General features: G+C 42.2%; 1 protein-coding gene across 1 annotated transcript; it reads right to left on the bottom strand.

Moving 5' to 3' along the window:
• Window positions 1-3,605: 3,605 nt before the first annotated feature.
• On the bottom strand, window positions 3,606-9,827 carry LOC122767067 (extracellular calcium-sensing receptor-like). Its single transcript, XM_044022411.1, has 9 exons — window positions 9,180-9,827; window positions 8,776-9,070; window positions 8,285-8,371; window positions 7,836-8,105; window positions 7,441-7,647; window positions 7,090-7,365; window positions 6,551-6,778; window positions 5,655-5,778; window positions 3,606-5,568 (listed from the first exon to the last, which is right to left on the bottom strand). Exons 1-9 carry the CDS (start codon window positions 9,425-9,427, stop codon window positions 4,658-4,660), a joined length of 2,646 nt encoding a protein of 881 aa, XP_043878346.1. The 5' UTR covers window positions 9,428-9,827; the 3' UTR covers window positions 3,606-4,657.
• Between the last annotated feature and the right edge of the window lie 17,406 nt (window positions 9,828-27,233).

Here is a 27,233-nt window from a genome sequence, read left to right as displayed (position 1 = left end):
TTCTACCCTTTGCTCTCTTTCATTTTCCTCATTCATTAGCTCTTCAAAGTACTCGTTCCATCTTCCCATTACTTCTGTGGCACCTGTCAACACATGTCCCTCTCTATCCTTAATCACCCTAACATGCTGGACGTCTTTCCCATCTCTATCTCTTTGTTTTGCCAACCTCTATAAATCATTCTCTCCCTCCTTACTTTCCAACCTAGCATACAAGTCATCATACGCCCTTTGTTTGGCCGTTGCCACCTCTACCTTTACCTTGTGCTGCATCTCCCTGTACTCCTGTCTGCTCTCTTCAGTCTCCTCAGTGTCCCACTTTTTCTTTGCTAGCCTCTTTCTCTTTATATATTCCTGCACTTCCCCATTCCACCACCAAGTCTCCTTATCGACTTTCCTTCCAGACGACACACCAAGTACTCTCCTACCTGTCTCCCTGATTACATTACCTGTAGTTGTCCAGTCATCTGGGAGCTCTCCCTGACCACCCAGATTCTTTCTCAACTCCTCCCTGAAAGCCACAGAACAGTCCTCTCTTTTTTAGCTTCCACCACTGTGTACTTTGTTCTGCCTTTGTCCTCTTCGTCTTCCTTGTCACCAGATTCATTCTGCAAACCACCATCCTAGGCTGACTTACAACACACTCACCCACCACTACTTTGCAGTCACTGATCTCCTTCAGATGACATCGTCTATACAAGATGTAGTCTACCTGTGTGCTCCTACCTCCACTCTTATAAGTCACCCTACACTCATGCCTCTTCTGGAAAAAAGCATTCACTACAGCCATTTCCATCCTTTTTTCAAAGTCTACCACCATCTGTCCCTCTGTGTTCCTGTCTTGGATAGGAACACAAACACAAATCTGCCCATCACTTCTTCATCACCTCTATTTCCTGCACCAACATGTCCATTGAAGTCGGCACCAATTACCATTCTCTCACCTCTGGGGATATTCTGCATCACTTCATCTAACTCACTCCAGAAAGTTTCCTTCTCCTCTAATTCACATCCCACCTGTGGGGCATAGCCACTGATAACATTTAACATCACACCTTCAATTCCAAGCTTCAGACTCATCAGTCTATCTGACACTCTTTTCACTTCCAGGACATTCCTAACAAACTCCTCCTTTAGGATAACCCCTACTCCATTTCTCTTCCTATCAATACCGAATGTGGCAGGTGTAATGGCATATTACATGCACACAGACGTTTCTTTAGGTCACACAAGGTTCAGTGGATAGTTGTTTCTTGGGTTTCATCTCAAGGTCCCTGTCCTCCCAAGAAACTCCCTGTTCTCTACTGATATCTGCTAGTTTTTCACAACAGCTTATTGGCATCATATCAGACCACTACTCTATCTGACAAACCTCCTGTTCTTCTATATCACGTACACATACTGCTGAAGACATGTTTATATACGCCCTGTTTCTCTCTGCTCAGTGTTGTTCACTTTGCAGACTCTTCGACTCTGTAAACTGTGCTCCTCTGGTTGCAACTCAGATTAAATCAACTTGCTTGTATTCATCCGACTCAGTTCTTGTGCTTCACAAAAGTTCCCACAACACAGGACCAAGGGGAGAAGACCAGTGACAACGCCACCTGGAGGAATTTCGCCCCCAGGAATTATAGAATAATATCTCGAAAAGGGCAACACAGGTTCACTACACTAAACACTAGAAAAACAATACACTATTAAATGGCGGTGCCTGCGGGAGCTATATTAAAAACAGTAGGCCCGGCCACGACAGTGGACGGAGTCGAGGACGGCCGAATAATTGCTCCTACGGAGTAGTCAGGAGCGACATCACGGCTGTACAAAGCCGCGTCATCAGCAGATGGCTTCACCTCCACTCGAAGCAACACAGTCTTAATTAAAACGGTCTAACCAAAAACAGCAGTTCTGTTCCGTACGTGGCAGCCGATGACCGGAAAAACCCTGGGCACTAAGGTGGCGAACAGAGGTGCAGCCTCTAAGGCAGTGGGAGACACGATCGCCAAGCCCACCGCTTTTCTGTACAGCAGAACAAGTCTCAGGTAACGTTATGGTGCAAACAAACCAACAGCTGATTGATAACGAGCGACTTACCTCACAGAGAGTACCCCCTGTCACCCAGGCAACCCCCGATGCGGTGTGCCGCATCGTCTCAATATTCAAAGTCCCTACTCTCAGTCCCAGACTCTTGCCTTTCCTCTTTTTTTTTTCCTCTTCTTACTCCTCTCCTCACTGCATCAGTTTGTCACTATACAGCAACTATATTTTAACATATGTTATACCTTATGGAAGCAGAAACATCTTAGTAGTGAAATTCATTTTTATGTGCATTTAAACAAGAATAGGCGATCTCTCCTCTGGACCGTATCCTTCCCAGTCAACCAATTATTGACGGCCCCGGCCACGATTCCTGACTGCCAGTAGCTTCTTGACTGTGTAGACTGGGTCGCCGTCAATCAAACGAGGAGGAGGAGGTGGTTCGTCGGGGAGGACCAGCGAGCTCTCAGTGACAGGCTTGAACTTGCTCACATGGAAGGTGGGATGTACTTGGAGCGACCTAGGCAGACGGAGACGTACAGAGACAGGATTTACAATCTTGGAGATTGGAAAAGGGCCAACAAATCTAGGAGGTGGTGGTGCGTGACATGCCTACCGGCCATGAAGCTCTCTGGTGTCCCAGTTGTCCGCAGTAGAAAAATCGCCCCTCCGGAGCGCCTGCTGCTCGGAACCTGATGGCGTACTCACCAACGCTGTCACGGTTCTGGTGCAAGTTATCCAGGGATCGGGCCGCCTCTGTGGCAGGAAGAGTGGTGTCGAAAACCTTCCGGAGAGCCGAAAACAGCTCCTCCGCCACGCAGGAAGCAGGTGCGTGTCGATCCATTACCTTGGTGGCCCACACAGAGGCACGGCCGGTGAGATATGACACAATGAATGCTATTTTGTTCAGTTCGGAGCTATAAGTCTGTGGCATTAACTTGAAATGCAACCTGCACTGATGGATGAAAGGACGACACTCACCAGACGACCCAGAGAACTTGTCGGGGGAGCCCAATCGTGGAATGACGGAAAGCTGAGTGTCATTTTCCCCCGGGTTTCCAGTCACCCCGGTGATTTTGTGTATATATAAAATGTTTTAGATCTTTGAGTTCATTTCATGAAAAATGGGAGCAAAAACAAAAGTGTTGCGTTTATATTTTTTTTTAGTGTAATTATGCTGCATCCTGAAAATGAAAAGGTGACAGACCATTCTCCAATAAAATACATCAATAAGGAATGTAATGTCTATACTTTGTTCACATATTGAATTATTATTGTATGGATTGGTTCATTATTGATAGTTTTTGGCTCCTTTTGTAATTTATTTATGTAATTTTCTTTTATGTAACTATTTATGTGACTTTTTCCAGAGATCAATTAGGTTGATGTGAAGGATTCCAATGTACCTTTAAAGTCCTTAATTTATTTGTCATAATGTGTGCAATCTCCATTGGTGAAGAGAGCCGCTAACCTATAAATGGGCCCATTAATACGTGACTCGCATAGATACTTCTGATAGTTTGTTAATCGATTCAGGATTTCCATATCATTGAAACATATAAAAGTCGTAACCATAATATTAATAGACTGAAACAATCTATATTTATTCAGACAGTAAAATAGAATAATTTGTTCTCATCCCCGGCTGAAATAAGGGAACATTACTGGTTCATACTTTTTTATATATAATTTGTGCTTCAGATGTGTAATTTCTGAATTATTGTGTATCCCTACAAGATTTTGTATATCAAATTTACAATGCATTCCAGTTTGGTGATGTCTACAGCTGAATTAACAACAAATTCAAAATACACTGCAAATATACTACATCCTCCACGTCAGGCTGCAGGTCATCAACAGGATCATTTCCAGAAGTATATGAGACCATTAAGACAGCATCTACAGAGTCATCTACATATATTTGTTGTCCCTAGATATCTGACCAGATTAACAACTGAGTTAAATCTGCAGGATAAGATTTCAACTTGTAGATATGAAAACTCCTTTGTATTTTTGAGAAATAAATTCATTAACATGAAAAATAAATAAATATTATAATGTCTTTGGAAACCACTTTGGTGATGCTTTCGTGATGTGGTGGGTGGAACACCAAATCCAAACCTTACAGAGGGCATCAAAATAACTAGAGCCAGCCCTGTGTATATGGTTACACCAAGCCTTGCACAGTGAAGCCACCACTGGCTTTAAAATGACTCATTATAAATGTATTTGTATTTGAGTTTGTATTTATTATTATTGTTGTTAGGTTTTGAATGTATGTGGTTACTGCTGTTGTACAACAAAGTGCCCCTCAGTTACCCTGCACCTTAAAATATTCCTAGTTCCTGAGGAAAGTGTAAATACAGCTAGTGGTGCACTGTCTTAAGTTGGAAAAACTCAGCTATTGCATTGACTACCAATTTAGTAATGGTCCAACATTGGTCCAACGTTACCAAGTTGAAAAACAAAACACTTGTCTAGTTCAAACTGTGGACCCACATTTTTCAGGTTGACATATACTTCAATTAGAGAGCATGGCTTATTGAAGATCGAGTAATGAAAAAAATATACCATTGTTCCTACAAGAAGTAAACAGATGGGCAGAGAGACACCAGTGTTCACAGTTTTACTTTGTGGTGCCTCGACCCATGATGGCTTTCTTTGTGTTTCTCTCTGGTCTCAACAGGATGATATAACATTTGGGTCCAAACAGTGCCACCAGGAGGCCAAAACTGGAGGCCAAGATGGCAAATACCTCCACTGCATCTGCATATTTGCCTGGTGAGCTGATGTAAGCAGGGACAAAGGCCACCCACACTGCACAGAAGATCAGCATGCTGAAAGTGATATGTTTGGCCTCATTGAAACTGTCTGGAAGATTCTTTGCAAGAAAAGCTAATAAACAACTGAGGACAGCCAGTAAACCAATATAACCAAGTAAAACTGCAAAACCAACTGTGGACCCAACTACACACTCATAAACTATCTTGTCATTGTGATACTGGGTGTTTTTATGAGGCATTGGTGAAGCAGAGACAAGCCAGACAGTGCAGATTGCTGCTTGAATAGAAGTCAGAACCAGAACTGTCCCTCTCTGCTGCACAGCACCAAACCACTTCAGACTGGACTCACCTCCTGGTTTGGAGGCCCTGAACACAGCCAGAACCACCATGGTTTTCACCAGGATACATGAGACACAAAGCACAAAGCTGATGCCAAATGCTGCATGTCTTAGTTGGCAAGTCCATAATCTGGGACGTCCAATGAAGAGCAACGAACACAAGAAACACAATTTGAGTGAAACCAAGAGAAGAAAACTAAGTTCTGAATTATTGGCACGAACTATAGGTGTGTTGTGATAATGGATGAAGATGCCCAGAACAACAACACAGATAAATGTGCCCAACAGTGAGGTGGTTGTCAAGCAGATACCCAGAGGCTCATGGTAGGAGAGGAACTCTGTTTTTTTAGGAACACAGTGGTCACGCTGGGGGCTGGACCAGAAATCTTCTGGACAACTGGTGCACTCCATGGAGTCTGAGAAAAGAGGGAAGGTGATGAGATACATGTTTATAAAACATCTCCGATCTGCTGAACTGTGATGTTTAAAACTTTACACTCACCAGTTGTATTGCTGATCTTTCCCTCAGAACAAGGGACACAGTCAAAACAACACTCAGGTTCTCCTTTCTTAGTGGCCATGCGGGTACCTGGAGGACAGCTCTCACTGCACACTGACCGGGGAGGCTGTGTGGAGAAAAATCTGTATATTTTTTTCATATCTTTTTGTTCTGTGTCCACAGAGAGTTGCTATGTATTTGTGTTTGTGCATCCATGGCAAATTTATAAAAAAAATTGTGTCTGTGTAATCTTGTGTTCAAGCCAATGTGGATCTTACATCACTTCACAAAAGGAATGGTTTCTCACCAGGAGGCCAGCCCCATTTGTATGTTCTTGTAATCTTAAATATTAAGAGGCAAGAGTCCATAGTTATTGTCTTTATTGATGTCCCTTCTTGAACCAAAGCAAGAGGGTCCCACCAACTAGACTTTAAAGAGTTGTGTGAGTTGAGTGCTTTTCTCTTCTTGAGGACCGCTAAATGCTGCTTTACACTACAGTTTTGCCATTCACACCCATTCACTCACACCTTCATACAGCGTATTTTCTATCACTCATCTTTCATACCCATTCACATGTTACAGACACAGCCCTCAAGAACAACGGAAAAATCAGCATGTAGACTAGCGGAGCCAGGAATAAAACCCCTTTGAGTTAAAAGACAACTTGCTCCACCACTGAGCTAACTTCGCGCAAAGCGAATAGTGAGTGTTTTGTAGTCAATAAGCGTAGTGTAAATGTATGTCCATGTAGGGTTTGTCAGTATCATCACACACTTGGGTGGATGACATTATTCATGTCAGATGGACCATAGCAAACCTCTGTGGTATCAGAGGAAAAAAAAGACTCTCGGCCTGTGAGTGGGGGAAAGAGATATTATAATGTTTTAAATAGAATGTACCTGTTTGGATTCAAAGTTCCAGAAGATTTTGTCTTCATCCAGTGTGAGTTCTTCACCTTTGAAGGCCGACCTCTTAACCTCACCCACTCTCTGAACTTTAGTTCTTCCATCAGGGAGCCACACCCAATTTATGATGTCATATATTGGTAAGGCATCACCATTCTCATCAAATGACACTTGATCACCAAATGTTGTGGTGAAGTTGACTTTTTCCAAGTAATACACAAGCTTTGGATAATAGAATCAGACATAGAAGAACACATTAACAAAAAAGTGTTCGTGCTATTCACAAAATATTTACCAAAGATAACTGAAAATGCATCTGGCCTCAGCTGTTACTAGTGCTGAGGAATGAAAATAAGGGTGCAAATTTACTTATTAGAACCATATTTAGCATTTTTGCAGGATTTTTATAATTTCCATCAAATAATCTCCTTTTAAGTCACATCACTATTATATGTTGTTACACTTCCTACAAATCTTAAAGAAATACAAATGATTAAGTGTAATTAAGAGTTTAGTGTAAACTGATATCTCACCTGCCATGGCTCCAGTCTTTGTAAATGAGCACAGGTGTTGTTGCTGAAAGGTCCTTTCCCTGGCTCACACTGCAGCATGTCATCAAGAGCATACGCCAGAGCGTACACAGCCTTATACACATTATACTCTGGCCTGAGGTTTGAAACATCAAATAACTCAGACTCCAGATTCTCTATAACTTCCTGTCCAGTGCATAATTGTCCTCCAGTTTCCACCCAACCTGCTGGAGGTGGTGCAAATCTACACTGAAATGTGTGTTCCCAAAACTGATTCACCTGCAATTAAGTTAATTTTCAAATTAATTTAAATATGTCATTCTTACAAATAACAAGTCAGATGGAAACTCTCACCACGGTTTTTCCATCAGCCTTGCCGTGATGTAGGTCAGGACGTATTTGTAACAGGAAGTCCCTGAGTCCTGGTATTTCTCCTTGACGGATGTCGATGCCCAGTGTTCCACCCAGATACGGCATGAGGTGAGGAGTCTGGAGCACATCAACTGATGCCCAGGCTTCACTGGCCATCCACTGCAGGCCTGTCACATTCTGCCTCACCACCTGTACATTGCATTATCAAGTATATAAAGTGACATTTTCATACCGTAAAGTTAATTCGTCCTGGTAAACAATCTTACTCAGAAACCTTCTTAGAGGCAGCTTTAACTATTTAAAAGTGATATATTATTTATGAAATCTGTTTTTCAATAGCTACAAGGTCTTTGCAACACATCTCTTTCAGGACTGACCTCTTTCATGAGGTTAATCATGTGACTCTTATGTCCAAACACAATCACCACTCGAGCTGTAGATTTCCTCATCACATCCACTATTCTCTTTAGTTCAGCAGGGTCGTCACCCCAGGGCAAAATCTCTGTGTAAGCCAGACAACCTCCACCAGCTGGATCCAGATCAGAGTGAAAGGATCGGGCAGCGTGGACTCCATAATCATCATCACTGATGAGCAGACCTGCCCAAGTCCAACCAAAGTGTTTTAGAATCTGAATCATAGCATTCACCTGTGTGGACACAGAACACAGGCTGGAATCATCTTTCACAAGAAATCCTGCTAAACAGGTTCATCAAAATGCATTTTTAACCACTGTCTTTAAGTGTTGTATTTTTGACACCAGACAACTCTGTATATGAAAACATGACATGACGAGTGAGACACTTTTTTGAGGAGATAGATTTTCACCTGAAAAGCATCACTTGGGATCGTCCTAAAGAAAGATGGAAACTTTTGTCTGTCACTCAGGCAGGAACATGTGGCGAAATAACTCACCTGCCAAATGAAAACAAAAAACAACAAGGCAATCAGAGATGGCAGACTTCACCCCATTCACCCAACAAGCCTCTGTCAACTATATGTGTAACAGAATCTGTGGTGCAATGGTAGAGTGTCTAACGATCATAAGGTTGTGTGTCTATCAGAAAATCTGACAAGCCTCTTTTGCTCATATTACAAACCAGTGTGGAAGCACAGACACACACACAGCCACTAAAAACAATACTTTTTGGAGCAAAAAGTTAAACTTGTTTGCAATTTGTTTTCAAAATTTTCAAGGTTCATAACTCATCTGTCATGACTTTGTTTAATGCAGTTTGAAATCATTTTGTAAATTCAATTTCAATCTAAATTTTAACACAATAATAATTGAGTTGAAAGAACTGGTAACACAAACTTACCATAGGCACTCGGTACAAACCTAAGACTGTAGAAATGGCTATAGAATTTGAAGAAGTAGTATCACCCACAATCCCTAGGACTGGAGGAGTTCCTACACAGTTCTCCTCTACTGTAACTTCTTCTTCTTGACCACTGACTAAGGCCAGTGCTGCACGAAATCCAATTCGTAGTTGGATGCAGTTATCATACAGACTGTATCCCAGAGTCACATTAGGCAGCAGGTTGGAGTTTCTGTTGATCTCATCAATAGCAAAGGCCATGGACTGAGCCTGCCTCAATCCTATAATATTAAAACTAACACAACATATATATATATATGTATATAGATGTTTAATATTCAAAATACATAAGTAACTCTGAAAAGCTACATATGTTTCACAACTACAAATACTGACAGACTCACCCATAACAGGTAGGCAGCTGTGGCTCTGAGGTAAAAGTCAGGTCAGGATCAGCAGAAAAGAAGTTGATTTGAAAAATCCCACCTAGAATCACATCTCCAGTTTTGTGCATCCCATTTAAATTAAACTGTCCCTGTAACAGACAAGACGAGGAATAAAGAGAGGAGGACACAGCAGAGGAAAGGTACGAGAACATGAGCAACAGCAAGTTGTTGTCTACAAAACCCCTCATGACTTTAATCTTGCTCATCCCTTTTCTGAGTTCCAATCCATCACTACCACAGCCATTTTATTAACTTATGACAATGTTTGCTCTTGCAACGTCATGTGTCATTTACATATGGTTCCAATGTCATGTGTCTTCATGGTACAATTGCTTGTATTTTTGAATGACACAATTATATTTATAATGTTTATGACTGTAAATGGATGATTATGTATAATAAATCAAAACTCTTTTCTCTTTTAAACTTGGTGAACAGGCTAAGGCAGGAAAGTGCATAATTTCATAAATCAAAACTTGATCATTTCTGACAGTTATTTTAATGACAACATTAAAGAGCAACATACACAAGAAACACAGTTTGAGTGACACCAGGAGAAGAAAACTGAGTTCTGAATTGTTGGCACGAACTATAGGTGTGCTGTGATGATGGATGAAAATGCCCAGAACAACAACACAGATAAATGTGGCCAACAGTGAGGTGGTTGTCAAGCAGATACCCAGAGGCTCATGGTAGGAGAGGAACTCTTCTTCGGAAACAGTGGTCACGCTGGGGGCTGGACCAGAAATCTTCTGGACAACTGGTTCACTCCATGGTGTCTGAGAAAAGAGGGAATGAAGATACATGTTTATACATCTTTGAACTGTGATTTTAAAACTTCACACTCACCAGTTGTATTGCTGATCTTTACCTCAGAACAAGGGACACAATCAAAACAACACTCTCCTTTCTGGCCATGCGGGTACCTGGAAGACAGCTCTCACTGCACACTGACCGAGGAGGCTGTGTGGAGAGACATCAGTCAGTTATTGTGTGTTATGAGGACCCCTCCATACTTTTCCATGTTCCGTGTCCACACACAGTTGCTATACATTTTCAGTTGCATGTCTGTTCAGCCCTGTGGATGGTGATACTCGAACATAATTATGTGAAGTGGATGGACCTTGTGTGGATCATTGTGGGGGGAAAAGCCTGCCTGGAAACAGCTTGTAAACCAACGAGTGTTTGTGAGCTGAAAATTATGGTTGTACATCTGCCCATGTCCAAACAAAGTCCTGATCAAAGAGAATTTCAACCATGTCATCTCATCCCAGTTGCTTTCTATCTTTTTCTACACGAGAAAGCATTTTAGGAGGAACATTGACAAAAAACGGTCTTTCAGAAAAGATAGAATGATAAGATTGTTGTTTTAGTGGATGATCAAGTGTCTCTTGACATCATGGAGAGACATTTTTTCAAAATAAAGGCAACAACTGATTACTGTTAAGCTCCCCAAGACAACACATTCCATGTAACCTCTTCGGCCCTATTTCCTCTGCTTATCCACATGTGAAAAACAAAATGCTTTGGTCACAAATGATCCTTGCAGAACAATAACGTTTTCTGAATCACAACAATCTCACGTTCAATCTGAAATAATGGCGATAAAACACCCACGGAGGTCACCACTCCTGATCATCTAAAAAAGTCATGTGTGGAAAATTTTTGGCTTTCCATCAACAAACTGATAAATACAAATAAAGATATCATAATCTGTAGAATATGCAACATCAAAAAGAAACATCACTCAACAACGAGCAACATTAGAGACACCTGCCAACACTGCACCCTGGCAAAAGATTAAGTCCGAGCAGGCAAGAATTACGTCATTTTGTCTCCCTCCACATCGCACAGATGCCCGAATGCTATAACGGACAAAATGGTATGCTTTATTTGCAAAGACATGACACCGATTCTCACAGGGGTCCAGTTTCGAAGACTTCATCCAAGAGCTTGAGCCAAGGTACACGGTTCCTAGACACGCGACTATCACCGACAGAGTAGCAACGGAGGCATATGTGACAGTCACCGCACATTTTATAGACATGTGTAAAGTGTGAGTACTTCACCTTTGAATGCTGACCACTTAACCTCACCCACTGTCTGAATTTTAGTTCTTCCATCATGGAGCCACACCCAGTTTACTTTGCCAGATGCAATGGCGACACTCAGGAGAATAAAATGTGAGTCGTGAGTCAGTGCTCTCCATCATCACGTACAATGTGGCTAGTTATATTAATGCCGTGGAGAGGCACCTGCAGGCAGCCAGTGCATGGCCCAGTGGACAGGGCATGTAGCAACCACATATTAAGTTAAAATGTATTCAAATTTTAATGAAAAATTCAAATATAATTTGATATTTGCATTATAGAGGAAAATTGACATCCCTAGCGACTGACCTGCAGGTGCACCTGGCAACAACTTGCATGGGCCCAAAAGAACATGGAGGTCAGCACTAGAGCAGTTAAGTTCCTCTACAACAGGAAAGCACCTACACGTGAGTAGGAGGGAAGATCCTCTACTTCAGGTATGCCAAACCAGCAGGAGTGTCCGAGAAATTCCTCCCAAGTTTGTTCGGCCACTTTGAGGTTTTTGGTAAGCTATCACCTGTGGCTTACAGAGTCCGCACCTCAATGCCAAACCAGGCTCCGGTATACCTTTGGGTCCACGTCAACCAGATAAGACCTTATAAGCTGTTCTCACAGACCAAAAGTGGGGAACCTACTCCAGCTGCTGAGGCTGGAGCAATCTCCGACCCTGAAGAGCAAGAGAATGCAACACACTTGTTCTCCCTCTCAACAGTAGCTCAGAGGGGCAACCCGATTACAGAAGGAGCAATGAGAGTGATTATCTACAAATATGTCACTTAGAGACTCTAAAAGAACACAGTAAACCACTCTGCTGTGGACAGGCTCTCACTAATGCCACCCTTCATCAATGTTTTTCTTGATGTGAAAACACGTCTCACATTAGGAATCGGTGCAGACAGCAAATAGTGGGTCATGCCTTTCACATACATGTCAACAAGAGCTGTCAACATTGAACTTTTGGAATCCATGTCCAAATACAACTTCAAACATTTTTCTACATTCAGACAGGAGCACCAATTGTTGCAATGAGTTGAGCACTGGACCACATTCCTGGATAGGGGTTGGAAGTTTTTCTTCTCCGGAGTTCCCCAGGGTGTAAGGCGCCAGGCAGGTGTGGGGATACTCACGAGCCCCTGGCTGAGCCCCGATGCGTTGGAGTTTACCTCGGTGGACGAGAGGGTCACCTCCCTGCGCCTTAGGGTTGCGGGGGGGAAAGCACCGAACAGCAGCTCGGAGTATCCGGCCTTCTTGGAGGCCCTAGATGGAGTCCTGCGAGGGGCTCCGTAGGGGGACTCCATAGTTCTGCTGGGAGATTTCAACGCGCACATGGGCAACAATGGGGAAACCTGGAGAGGCGTGATTGGGAGGAACGGCCTACCTGATCTAAACCAGAGTGGTCGTTTGTTGTTGGATTTCTGTGCAAGGACTATCGATAACAAACACCATGTTCGAACATAAGGACGCTCATAAGTGTACTTGGCACCAGAGTGTCCTCGGCCGAAGGTCGATGATCGATATTGTGATCGTTTCATCGGATCTGAGGCCGCCTGTTCTGGACACTCGGGTGAAGAGAGGGGCAGAGCTGTCAACTTATCACCATCTGGTGGTGAGCTGGGTCAGAGGATGGGGAGGACTCTGGACAGACCTGGTAAACCCAAACGTGTAGTGCGGATGAACTGGGAACGTCTGGAGGATGCCCCTGTCCGAGAGGCCTTCAACTCTCACCTCCGGCGGAGCTTTTCCCGTATCCCTGTGGAGGCTGGGGACAGTGAACCTGAATGGGCAGTGTTCAAAGACTCTATTGTGAAAACTGTAGTGGCTCAAGGGGCAGTAACCCTCGAACATCGTGGTGGACACCGGTGGTCATGGAAGCTGTCCGAATGAAGAAGGTGTGTTGCCGGGATATGTTATCCCGGAGGACTCCTGAAGCAGTTTCAAGGCATCGATGGGCACGAAGGGCGGCAGCCTCTGCTGTGGCAGACTCAAAGCAGCAGGTATGGGAGAAGTTCGAGAAGGACTATCGATCAGCACCAAGGTGTTTCTGGAAAAACATTCGGGGGCCTCAGGAGGGGAAAGCGGGGGACCATCCAAGCTGTGTACAATAAGGATTGGACACTATTGACCACGACTGAGGAGGTAACCGGACGGTGGAAGGAACACTTTGAGGAACTTCTGAATTCAGGAGTTCCTTGTGGTGGAGGCAGAGAGGGAAGCTGATGGGGGATCATCGTCAATCTCCCTGAGGGAGGTCACTGAGGTGGTTAAACAACTCCGCAGTGGCAAGGCCCCAGGGGTTGATGAGATCCGCCCAGAAATGCTGAAGGCTCTGGGTGTGGAGGGGCTGTCTTGGATGACATGTCTCTTCAACATTGCGTGGAGGTCGGGGTCAGTACCGAAGGTGTGGCAAACTGGGGTGGTGACCTGAGAGTGTGTGCCAATTACCGGGGCATCACACTTCTCAGCCTCCCTGGTAAGGTTTACTCCAAGGTACTGGAGGTTCGACCAGTAGTCGAACCTCAGATTCAAAAGGAACAATGCAGATTCCGTCCTGGTCGTGGAACAACGGACCGGCTCTTTACTCTTGCAGGGATCATGGAGGGGGCCTGGGAGTACACCCATCCAGTCTACATGTGTTTTGTGGACCTGGAGAAGGCGTATAATCGGGTTCCCAGGGAGATACTGTGGGAGGTGCTGTGGGAGTATGGGGTGAGGGGGGCACTACTTAGGGCCATCCAATCCCTATACGCCCAAAGTATTAGCTGTGTCTGGGTTCTCTGCACTAAATCAGGTTAAATCAGTTTCCTGTGGGTGTTGGTCTTTGCCAGGGCTGCGCTTTATCACCAATCCTGTTTGTGATTTTCATGGACAGGATATCGAGGCGTAGTCGTGGGGGAGAGGGGTTGTGGTTTTTGCGGGCTTGAGATCTCGTCGCTGCTTTTTGCAGATAATGTGGTCCTCATGACCTTCAGTGCTCACTGGATCGGTTCGTGGCCGAGTGTGAAGCAGTCGGGATGAAGATCAGCACCTCTAATTCTGAGGCCATAGCTCTTGCCCCAGGTGAGTGGCTGGAGAGTGGCTGGAGAGAGGATGCCTCCTGGACGCCTCCCAAGGCAGATGTATCAGGCACGTCCAGCTGGGAGGAGGCCTCAGGGTAGACCTAGGAAAGGTGGAGGAATTACATCTCCAATCTGGCCTGGGAACGCCTCAGGATCCCTCAATCGGAGCTGGTCAATGTGGCTCGGGAAAGGGAAGTTTGGGGTCGCTTGCTGAAACTGCTGCCCCTGTAACCCGGCCCTGGATAAGTGGAGGATGATGATGATGATACTAAAAACAGTCATTATTTGTTTACTCTAAAAGCTTTTCAATGTTGTTCAATATTTAATGTTTACATCTTCATTTACATTTGTTTTGACATTAAATGGAATTGATTTCAAACAATGATTGACTTGACAAGCAGATAAACTTACCATTGGCACTCTGTACAAACCTAACAATGATGATTTGGCAATAGACTGTGTGGAGGAAATATCACCCACTATCCCTTGTACAGGAGGAGTTCCTAAACATCTCTTGTCTAATGTAACTTGCTCTTCTTGACCACAGACTAAGGACGGTGATGCATGAAATGCAATTCCTAGTGGAATGCAGTTATCATACAGACTGTATCCCAGAGTCACATTAGGCAGCAGCTTTGAGTTTCTGTTGATCTCATCAATAGCAAAGGCCATGGACTGAGCATGTCTGAATCCTGTGACTTTAAAAAAAGAAAAGAGCCCAACAAAAAAGGGGATGTGGTCTGAGGCTTACTGGCTGGAGGAGGGGTTTGGTAGGGGAAGTGACATCCAAAAGGAAAAGGAGGACACCCCACACACACAGCAAAAGGTGACGTGTAAACAAAGAAAATCTTAAAAAGGGATCACACAGCACACAGAGGACCACCACCACCCAGGAGAATCACCACCACCACTGTCGACAAAACAGCGCGGCAAAATGTGCTTACCTATGCTCGGATGCTAGTGGCACATACAACGACTCGGGAGCGAGAGAACAGGAGGAAGCCTACTTTTCTCCCCTCGGTAAGCGCAGTGATTGGCTAATAAGCCAGAGGGGCCGGGGTGCAGTCAAACAACTAAGTCAGTAGTGCCTCATACCACTACACTAATATGTTAGTTCTTCTCTTTCACTATACAAATAAACTGCAAAATTATTTAAGAAAGCTCCAGCATCTGGAGAAGAGGTATCTAATCTCTCTGAACAGTGACGATAAAGCACAGCTGCCATGTTATATTTCTGATATATATATATTTTTTAATTAATTATTTTTTATTAATTACTACATACATGTAACTCCTCTTGTCATGATGGACAACACTGCAACATATCCAAACCTATACCTACCTCCTTTGAGAAAAACAGTCCAACTTAAGCAACATCAGGCAACACAGCTTCCACCAGTGAAATACTCATTTTATGTTACACCTGCAATTTACCACTTTTAAGATGGACTTATCCTCTTTAATGAGGATCAGTGGTAGAGTGGGCCATCTTTCAACTGAATGATCCCTGGCTCCACTATTGTATTTGCTTTGTGTTCTGTCAGAGGGGTTGTTAGAATGGCTGTTAGAATGACCATTCAATGCGGCTGGATATTATAGTGACAATGACGACGGCGATGGTAAGAGGGACCAAAATTGGCTACTCTCATTGTAGCTGCTGAGCGTATCGGTTGTACGAAGCTCAGCAGCTACAAGCATGTTGTTTTTACACACCAAGCATGTAATGACAGCGACGTATGAGCCAGGCTGAGGTAACGCTGCTCTGTACCGGGCACTGTGAGCGCAGAGTGTCCGCAGAGGCGGAGCTGATCACCTCTGCCAAACGTCGCTGCCAAACTATAAATACGTCAGATCTTAATACACAAACCACATGGTTAAATTCTAAATGACTCATTTCTTGCCTCAAACGATGTTAAAACCGCATTCCGGGACACAGAAAAATATTTATTTCAGATTTATATTTCTATTATTTGCTGCTATGTTCCGCCGAAATGTATTCTGGGATACATGGCCATCCCAATTACACTAAAGTCACCTCCGATGCATACTTGGTAAAAATGGGCGGAGCAAGAACACTTCTGGGTTTGAGAACCGTCCTCACTGTTCGCTTACTTGAGAATTGGAACATAACTTGGACTGAGGCTGATGACGTTTTCACAAGTATGGGAGTACGCAAGTACGCACAAGTATGGATATTGAGAAACGGCCTCAGTCTCTCGCTATAGAGCTAACCTGCCTACTGCATGTCCCTACCCGGTATCTCACAATTGGACGACTGTTATGACTGTAAAGTTTTACAGAAATAATAATATTATAATAATAATAATAATATAATATTACAAACTTATGAATCACAGTCAAATTTACCTTTGCAATGAAAATAACTTATTTATTATTTATTTATGTAGTTATTGAACAGATAAACTTATTTACAACCTAATGTTATTTTAGACAGGGCAACATTTGTATTTATTGTTGTTTTGAATGTATGTGGTTACTGCTTTTGTACAACAAAGTGGAAAGTGGAAATGCAGCTACTGGTACACTGTCTTAAATTGGAAGGACTCACCTATTGTATTGACTGCCAAATTAGTTAATAGTCTAACATTGGTCCAACGTAAGTAAGGTGAACCCCAAAACACTTGTCTATTTCAAACTGTGGACCCACATTTTTCAGATTGATATATACTGAGTTCAATGAGATGGCATGGCTTATTAAAGATGAAATAATGAAGAAAAAAAAAAACCTTGTTCCTACAAGATTAAACAGAGGCAGAGAGACAGCAGTATTCACAGTTTTACTTTGTGGTGCCTCGACCCATGATGGCTTTCTTTGTGTTTCTCTCTGGTCTCAACAGGATTATATAACATTTGGGTCCAAACAGTGCCACCAAGAGGCCAAAACTGGAGGCCAAGATGGCAAATACCTCCACTGCATCTGCATATTTGCCTGGTGAGCTGATGTAAGCAGGGACAAAGGCCACCCACACTGCACAGAAGATCAGCATGCTGAAAGTGATATGTTTGGCCTCATTGAAACTGTCTGGAAGATTTTTTGCGAGAAACGCTAACAAACAACTGAGGACAGCAAGTAAACCAATATAGGCAAGTAAAACTGCAAAACCAACTGTGGACCCAACTTCACACTCATAAACTATCTTGTCACTGTGATACTGGGTGTTTTTATGAGGCACTGGTGAAGCAGAGACAAGCCAAGCAGTGCAGATTGCTGCTTGAACAGAAGTCAGAACCAGAACTGTCCCTCTCTGCTGCACAGCACCATACCACTTCAGGCTGGACTCCCCTCCTGGTTTGGAGGCCCTGAACACAGCCAGAACCACCATGGTTTTCACCAGGATACATGAGACACAAAGCACAAAGCTGATGCCAAATGCTGCATGTCTTAGTTGACAAGTCCATAATCTGGGTCGTCCAATGAAGAGCAATGAACACAAGAAACACAGTTTGAGTGACACCAAGAGAAGAAAACTGAGTTCTGAATTGTTGGCACGAACTATAGGTGTGCTGTGATGATGGATGAAGATGCCCAGAACAACAACACAGATAAATGTGCCCAACAGTGAGGTGGTTGTCAAGCAGATACCCAGAGGTTCATGGTAGGAGAGGAACTCTGTTTTTTTAGGGACACAGTGGTCACGCTGGGGGCTGGACCAGAAATCTTCTGGACAATTGATACACTCCATGGAATCTGAGAAAAGAGGGAAAGTGATGATATACATGTTTATATATCTCTGAACTGTGATGTTTAAAACTTCACACTCACCAGTTTTATTGCTGATCTTTCCCTCTGAACAAGGGACACAATCAAAACAACACTCAGGTTCTCCTTTCTTTCTGGCCATGCGGGTACCTGGAGGACAACTCTCACTACACACTGACCGAGGAGGCTGTGTGGAGAAATTATTCAGTTATTGGGTCTTATGTGGACCCCTCCATACTTTTCCATGTTCCGTGTCCACACACAGTTGCTATGCATTTTCTTTTGCATGTCTGTTCTGCCCTGTGGATGGTGATACTCGAACATAATTATGTGAAGTGGCTGGACCTTGTGTGGATCATAGTGGGTGAAGCCTGCATGGAAAGAGCTCATAAACCATGTGTCAGGGTGTTGAAAATGATTGTACTCAGCGGTGGTTGTACATTTGCCCATGTCCAAACAAAGTCCTGATCAAGGAGAATTTCAACCATATGTCATCTCATCTCAGTTGCTTTCTATCTTTTACTACACAAAAAAACATTTAAGGAAGAACATTGACAAACCAGGTTCTGCAGTTTTTCAGAAAATATGATAAGATTACTGTTTTAGTGGATGATCAAGCGCCTCTTGACATCATGGAAAGACATTTTTTCAAGATAAGGGCAAGAACTGGGTGGCACCATTATTGTTAAGGTCCCCCAGACAGCACATTCCATGTAACAGAAACCAAAATATGAACCATATTCATTCTCTCAGGAAAACACCTGACATGAAGAGACAATACATTGAGTTCATATAAACAATGCTTCACAATGAAGATGCAGAGCTTGCCCCTCCACAGGAGAAAGATAAAGCACATTTGGACTGACCATCCTTTGGTGTATATCATCCCCGTAAACCTGATCAGCTGAGAGTTTTGCTCGAGTCAAGTGCCGAATATAGAATGTCTTTGCTACTTGGTGGCCCCAATTTAAACAAGATTCTTTTATCCCCCATTTCAGAAAATAGTCTGTTGCATGTGCAGCTGACATGTGACAGCAAATGTTTTATTGTGGTGCAAGACAGCCACAGAGATTATCTCAGATTGCTATGGTGTGAGGAGAATAACCTCATCAAGGATGTTAGAGACTATACAATGAATTAGGGATGCACGATATATTGGCATTAATATTGGTATCGGCCGATGTTCGTCATTTTTTAACATCGGTCCAATTAGTAAAACTGCGCTGATTTTAACAACCGATGTTTATACCCATCTAACTGCTGTTTTTGTATGTGTGTCGGGAAGGGGAGGCCATGCGGCATTTGTTTGGGCATATGACAGCGTCAGTGACGCAAGCGCAGCACAAGATGTGTGTGTGTGTTGAGGAGAGAGAATGTCAGCGGTGTGGGCGTTTTTTCTGGGTGTCAATAGAAGATACGTGAAAAGCATTATGCAACACTTGCAAAGTTGAGGTAATGCGAGGAGGGTTCCGCGTCAAGTCATTCAATACCACAAATTTGATTATGTCATCTGAAAAACCGCCACCCAGAAGTACACAAACAACGGCAGGAAGTTAACGCTAGTAACATTAGACGGCAGACAAAAAAGAAAGCAGCGCAGCTGGGACTCGACCAAAGGAAGACATTGGCCAGGGCAATAACGATCAAGGTAATATAAATGATTGCTCTTGACGACCAGCCGAGGGTTCCGACGGTTGATAGCGCATATTGAACCCCGCAATAACATGCATGATAAGCGGCCAATGATTTGAAAGACTTAGATATTAGTTTGGATAACCTGCCTCTTGGGAGTCCTAGATACAGACAGTTTCACATTTCAGGTGTCCTAAGAAGAAAAGCAATACACTCGAAGAGGTGTCTTAGCCACTGTCAAAAGTTTGTGTGACGCCTTGGAATTTCGTAGTACCTGACAATGCAAGGAAAGGCTTTTCTCTCTGAACTCAGAATGGAATAAGTTGAAGGATTTGTTAAAATAAGTCTAAAATCACAACTTCAGATAGCAAGATGCTATATTCTGTTGTCAGCTGTCTGCTGCCCAAGGAAGAAAGCTGTGCATATTGTAGATTTTATAAATGGAGTGCAACCCAAAAGCACCACCCCTGACATGCTGGGCCTCATGATCTTGGTTCACCAACAAAAGATTCAGCTACAAGCCGAAGAGCACCAGCTGCAGTTAGATCGGACGCAGCAATACCCTGAGGCGGCAGAAAAGACTTGTAACCTCTGCCGCAAACCCCTCCAGGTTGAGAAGGATCAAGTCATGGATGCCCCTTCGATCCTGATTGTGCTGGACTGAGGATGGGGGAAGGGGGTGCAGGGGAAAAACTGAAGCTGGTCACAGTGCACCTGGCGCTTTCGGTCATTGTTTATACACAACCTGCATGAAAGCTTTGATGTGACAATGCACTGCAGGACTGGTCAAATGACAACAACCGAGATCAAGAGATATGGTCAACTTGTGTGGGAGACACGGATAAGTCCCGGTAAACATACAGACAGCGACATGAGGGTCTTCAGTCTCCAGACCACCAATAACACCTCAATGGCAATTGAAGGCATTGAAGTTCCTCATTGAAAAGGAACAGGCCAGAGCAGGCTCAGGTTGCCACACTGAAGCCCCTAGACTCACCCAGCATCTTAACACACCCGGTTGAACAGGTGGCTGCTATTCAAGAGACCCAACAGAGGCTACCAATGATCCGTTCTTTTCCAGAGTCTGCTCCTGACTTTGAACCGCTCACCTGGTGCTTGTCCTTGCAGTGTTGGAACCCTGATCTCTCTTCCTTCCAGAGACACAAATCCTTCGTCTGTGCTCTGGAGAACCATGACATGGTGTGGCATATGGCATATGACCCCCGAGTGACCCCCAAATTGATGTGGCTAATGGCTTCTGGGCGATGAGAGTTGATCCGGCAGAACTTGGGTACTGAAACTCCCCTGCCGAATTTAACATCTTCAAATGGTGGGTCACGCCTTACACATGCATGTCAACAAAAGCTGTCAACATTGAACTTTTTGAATCCATATCCACGTACAATTTCAGTGTCTAGCAATTACTGTGGAAGAGGTGGAAGGAAAAATAGACTGGCCTGGGGCATGCATATGTCCATGAAGGTTTTGCCAGTACCATCCACATGTGTGGATGACAACATTCAAGTTAGATGAACCAAAGCAAACCTATGCAAACTTGGGAAAAATATGAATCTGGACCAGTGAGTGTGGCAAAGAGATAATAATGGAAAAACTAAAAAAACTAAGAAGTTACCTGTTTAGATTCAAAGTTCCAGAAGATTTTGTCTTCATCCAGTATCAGTTCTTCACCTTTGAAGGCTGACCTCTTAACTTCACCCACTCTCTGAACTTTAGTTCTTCCATCAGGGAGCCACGCCCAATTTATGATGTCATATATTGGTAAGGTATCACCATTCTCATCAAATGACACTTGATCACCAAATGTTGTGGTGAAGTTGACCTTTCCCAAGTAATACACAAGCTTTGGATAATAGAATCAGACATAGAAGGAAAACAAAAATACAATTACTACAGTTGTTGCTTGCCTCAGCTGACCAACAGATTCACACTTCTCTCATATAACATGTGCATGTTGATAAATAAGATTTATTTTTAAGTCAAACTGAGAGCACTCTGCCCTCTGCTGTTGCCAGTGCTGAGTAATGAAAGTAAAGAATGCAGATGGAAATGACTTCTATTTTGTTTTTTATTTAACTTGACCAAAAGAAAATATGTTTACACTTACACTTCATTCAACTCTTAAAGAAATACAAAGAATCAAATTAATTTATTAGCCGAGCGTAAACTGATATCTCACCTGCCATGGCTCCAGTCTTTGTAAATGAGCACAGGTGTTGTTGCTGAAAGGTCCTCTCCCTGGCTCACACTGCAGCATTTCATCAAGAGCATATGCCAGAGCGTACACAGCCTTATACACATTATACTCTGACCTGAGGTCTGAAACATCCACCAATTCATTCTCCACATCCTCTATAACTTCCTGTCCAGTGCATAATTGTCCTCCAGTTTCCACCCAATCTGCTGGAGGTGGTGCAAATCTACACTGAAATGTGTGTTCCCAAAACTGATTCACCTGCAATTAAGTTAATTTTCAAATTAATGCCAGTATGTCGTTCTTACAAATACCAAGTCAGATGAAAACTCTCACCACGTTTTTTCCATCAGCGCTGCCGTGATGGAGGTCAGGACGTATTTGTAACAGGAAGTCCCTGAGTCCTGGTATTTCTCCTCGACGGATGGCAATGCCCAGGGTTCCACCTAGGTATGGCATGAAGTGGGGAGTCTGGAGCACATCAGCCAATGTCCAGGCTTCACTGGCAATCCACTGCAGGCCTGTCACATTCTGTCTCACCACCTGTACATTGCATTATAACAAGTCTATAAAATCAGCTTTAACAACTTGCAAAATATTTTTTTATTTTTTTTAAATATATTTTTCATGACTGACCTCTTGCATGAGATTTATTGTGCGACTATTATGTGCAAACACAATCACCACTCGAGCTGTAGATTTCCTCATCACATCCACTATTCTCCTGACTTCAGCAGGGTCGTCACCCCAGGGCAAAATCTCTGTGTAAGCCAGACAACCTCCACCAGCTGGACCCAGATCAGAGTGAAAGGATCGGGCAGCGTGGACTCCATAATCATCATCACTGACGATCAGACCTGCCCAAGTCCAACCAAAGTGTTTTAGAATCTGAATCATAGCATTCACCTGTGTGGACACAGAGCAGAGGGATTAGTGCACAGGCTGGAATCACCTTCCACTAGCAATCTTGCTGAACAGGTTAATCAAAGACTCATGTTTTGTCACCGTCTCTAAATGTTGTATATCTGACACCACACAACTCAGTTTTTCAGGGGTTTGGGGGGTGGGGTGGGGTGTAATTTTACCTGAAAAGCATCACTCGGGATCGTCCTAAAGAAAGACGGAAACCTTTGTCGATCACTCAGGCAGGAACATGTGGCATAATAACTCACCTGCAAAAAAATAACATCTCATATACTAAAAAGAGTCATTATTTGCCGTCTCTAAAACCTTTTCAATGTTGAATATTTAATGTTAACATCTTCATTTACATTTGTTTTGACATTAAATGGAATTGATTTCAAACAATGATTGACTTGCCAAGCAGATAAACTTACCATTGGCACTCTGTACAAACCTAACAATGAGGATATGGCAATAGAACGTGTGGAGGAAGAATCACCCACTATCCCTTGGACTGGAGGAGTTCCTACACATCTCTTGTCTAATGTAACTTGCTCTTCTTGACCACTGACTAAGGACAGTGATGCATGAAATGCAATTCCTAGTTGGATGCAGTTATCATACAGACTGTATCCCAGAGTCACATTAGGCAGCAGCTTTGAGTTTCTGTTGATCTCATCAATAGCAAAGGCCATGGACTGAGCCTGTCTGAATCCTGTGATATCAAAACTAACAGTAAAAATTAAGTGTTTCTATATGCAAAGCTACATATTTCACAACTACAGATACTGAAATTAATAACATCATCAACATCCTCACTCAAAATTAAATGTTTAAAAAATCTCAGATATAATGTAATCAGTACACATTACTAAACGATGAGATAAATATGTCATACTGATTAGCTAAACAACAACTTGTTAATTTGCTTCCTTGTCAGAGTTACCTGTAACAGGTAGGCAGCTGTGGCTCTGAGGTAAAAGTCAGGTCAGGATCTGCAGAAAATAAGTTGATTGCAAAAAGTCCACCTAGAATCACATCTCCAGTTTTGTGCATACCATTTAGATTAAACTGTCCCTGTAACTGACAAGAGGAATAAAGAGAGGAGGACACAACTGAGGAAAAGCAGCAGTACAACAATGTCAAGAGCAATGTGTTATCTGAAAATACCCTCATGACTTTGCACTAGTTCATCCCGTAACTGAGTTCATCAATTCAATTTTACTTACTTATAACAATGTTTATTCTTGCACATCACCTATCAGGGCAGAATAACAAGCTGTAGGGGCAGGTCCTCAGTAACACCGTGTGTCATTTACATATAGTTCTGATGTAATTTATCTTCATGGTACAAGTGTTTGTATCTCAGCTTTTAAATGAGTTTTACATGTTGTTTTAACATCAGTGTTTTTGTTGTTTAGTATTTTAGTCAGATAAAGATGTTTTGTAAAAGAATGAATGAATCAAAAAAAAAGAATCAAAGATTTTGTCTGTTATTAAACTGTTGCTGTTTGACGTAGGAGCTGGTGCCAATCTCAACTGACATAGGGCAAAAGGCGGGGTACATCCTGGACAGGTCACCAGTCCATCACAGGCTAAATTTATTTCTCAAACAGACAAAGACATTTTTGCAGATTTAAGTCAATTATTAATTTGGTCAGGTAAGGGACAACACATTTTGTTTCTCTCTGTCGATACTTCATGGTCTTAAATACTTCAGGAAAGGATCTAGTGGACAAACTGAAATGCACATTAATACAGAAATGACACACCTGAAGCACAAATTATAAATATTTAAAAAAAAAAGAAAAACTTACTTACTGTATATTCACTTACCTGAGCGGAAATTAGAAAGGTTTAGAAACTGGCCAATATTTTATTATATTTTTGTGTGAATGAAAACATTTACTTTACTTTAGTTTCCTGTAGCAAATATTTAATAGATGGACAAACTAAGTCAGTTGTCCTGTACACGTGAGTCATATAATGCTGATGGAATACATACATTTAATAATTTGTTAGATGCTTTGATCCAAATTGTCTGCCTGGTTATATTGGAAGATCTCCTTGTGTGCCAATTCAATAATTTGTATAGCACCAATTCATAACAGACATTATTTCAAGGCACTTTACATGGTAAGGTCAAGACCTTACAATTATTACAGAGAAACCATCAGGAACACAATGAGCCTGCACTTGGCAAAAGTGGAAAGAAAAAAAAAACTCCCTTTTAATAAGCAACAAACAGCAATTGTATGGCTGGAAGAATGACAGGAGCAAGAAAGCCAAGTGGAACAAAGACAAAGCTCACTACAGTAAACATGCTACTTTAGATATGTGGCCTCTGAAGGAGGTGAAGTCCACACACCACGGGGGCTCTTTGCTCAAGTGTCCTATGAAAAGAAGTCGAGCTCTACTGTTGTGCTCTTCTCGCAGCTCATAAGCTTTGTTTCGCCATTACTTGTGAGTGAATAAGGTAACTTAAGAACAATGATTTTCATGTTGGACACTGTTTCTAGTTCCTGCATGTACTCCATTAATTCCATTGTGTTGAACAATGGCATAATCCTGCAGTGACTATGAGTTGTCAGATTTTATTTGGGGCCAGGAGAACTTTTTCAAGGTAAGCAGAGGAGATTTTGTATTTGTTTCAAAAATTCTCTTTTAGTAAGTAATTTTGATAGCCTGTCATTGGGGACATTGACCTGGTAGCTACTTGGCCCAACTCCTCCACAGGCCATCAGGAAGAGTGTTGGAAAGATGAAGGTGGATAGAAGAGGTCTGGTCTGGTCAGTGAGGCTCCAGACTAGGGGGTCAGTCATTGTAAAGATGAAAGAGTGACAGACCATTCTCCAATAAAATATTACTGGTTAATACTTTTTCCATGTGTATGTATATATATATATATTAATATACATATATATATACACATATATATATGTATATATATATTAATATACATATATATATGTACACACACATATATATAAATATATATATACATATATATGTATATATATATATATATGTGTGTGTATATATATATGTACACACACACATATATATATATACATATATACATATATATATATTTATATATATGTGTGTGTACATATATATATATATGTACACACACATATATATAAATATATATATATATACATATATATATATATAGTTGTGCTTCAGATGTGTAATTTCTGAATTTGAATCATTGTTTATCCCTAGAAAAAATTTAATATCAAATTTACATTGCATTTCAGTTTGATGATGCCTACAGCTGAATTAACAACACATTCAGCATACACTGCTAATATACTTCAGCCTCCACATCAGGCTGAAGGCCATCAACTGGATAATTTCCGAAAGTATATGAGACCATGAAGGCATAAGCAGAAGGCACACTCCAAAATGAGCATGGGAAACATATATTTGTTGTCCCTAGAAATCTGACCAGATTAACAAAATAGAAATAAATTCAATTTAGATGAATAAAAAAAAATAAAAATTATAATGTCTTTGGAAACCACTTATGGTGGGTGGAGCACCAAATCCAAACCTTACCGAGACGAGAGCCAGCCCTGTGTATATGGTTACACCAAGCCTTAGACAGAAGCCACCACTGGCTTTTAAATGACTCACTATAAATGTATTTGTATTTGAGTTTGTATTTATTATTATTATTATTATTATTATTATTGTTGTTGTTAGGTTTTGAATGTATGTGGTTACTGCTGTTGTACAACAAAGTGCCCCTTAAGAACCATTAAGTTACCCCCAACCTTGAAATGTTCCTAGTTCCTGAGGAAAGTGGAAATGCAGCTAGTGGTACACTGTCTTAAGTTGCAAGAACTCAGCTATTGCATTGACTACCAAATTAGTAATGGTCAAACATTGTTCCAACGTTACCAAGTTGAAAAACAAAACACTTGTCTAGTTCAAACTGTGGACCCACATTTTTCAGGTTGACATATACTGACTTCATTTAGATAGCATGGCTTATTGAAGATGAAGTAATGAAAAAAAAAATACCCTTGTTCCTACAAGAAGTAAACAGATGGGCAGAGAGACACCAGTGTTCACAGTTTTACTTTGTGGTGCATCGACCCATGATGGCTTTCTTTGTGTTTCTCTCTGGTCTCAACAGGATTATGTAACATTTGGGTCCAAATAGTGCCACCAAGAGGCCAAAGCTGGAGGCCAGGATGGCAAATACCTCCACTGCATCTGCATATTTGCCTGGTGAGCTGATGTATGCAGGGACAAAGGCCACCCACACTGCACAGAAGATCAGCATGCTGAAAGTTATATGTTTGGCCTCATTGAAACTGTCTGGAAGATTTTTTGCAAGAAAAGCTAATAAACAACTGAGGACAGCCAGTAAACCAATATAACCAA

Source organism: Solea senegalensis, linkage group LG3 (assembly GCF_019176455.1).
Source record: "Solea senegalensis isolate Sse05_10M linkage group LG3, IFAPA_SoseM_1, whole genome shotgun sequence".
In the NCBI taxonomy this organism is placed as follows: Eukaryota; Metazoa; Chordata; class Actinopteri; order Pleuronectiformes; family Soleidae; genus Solea; species Solea senegalensis.
This window is presented reverse-complemented; position numbering and strand designations above follow the sequence as displayed.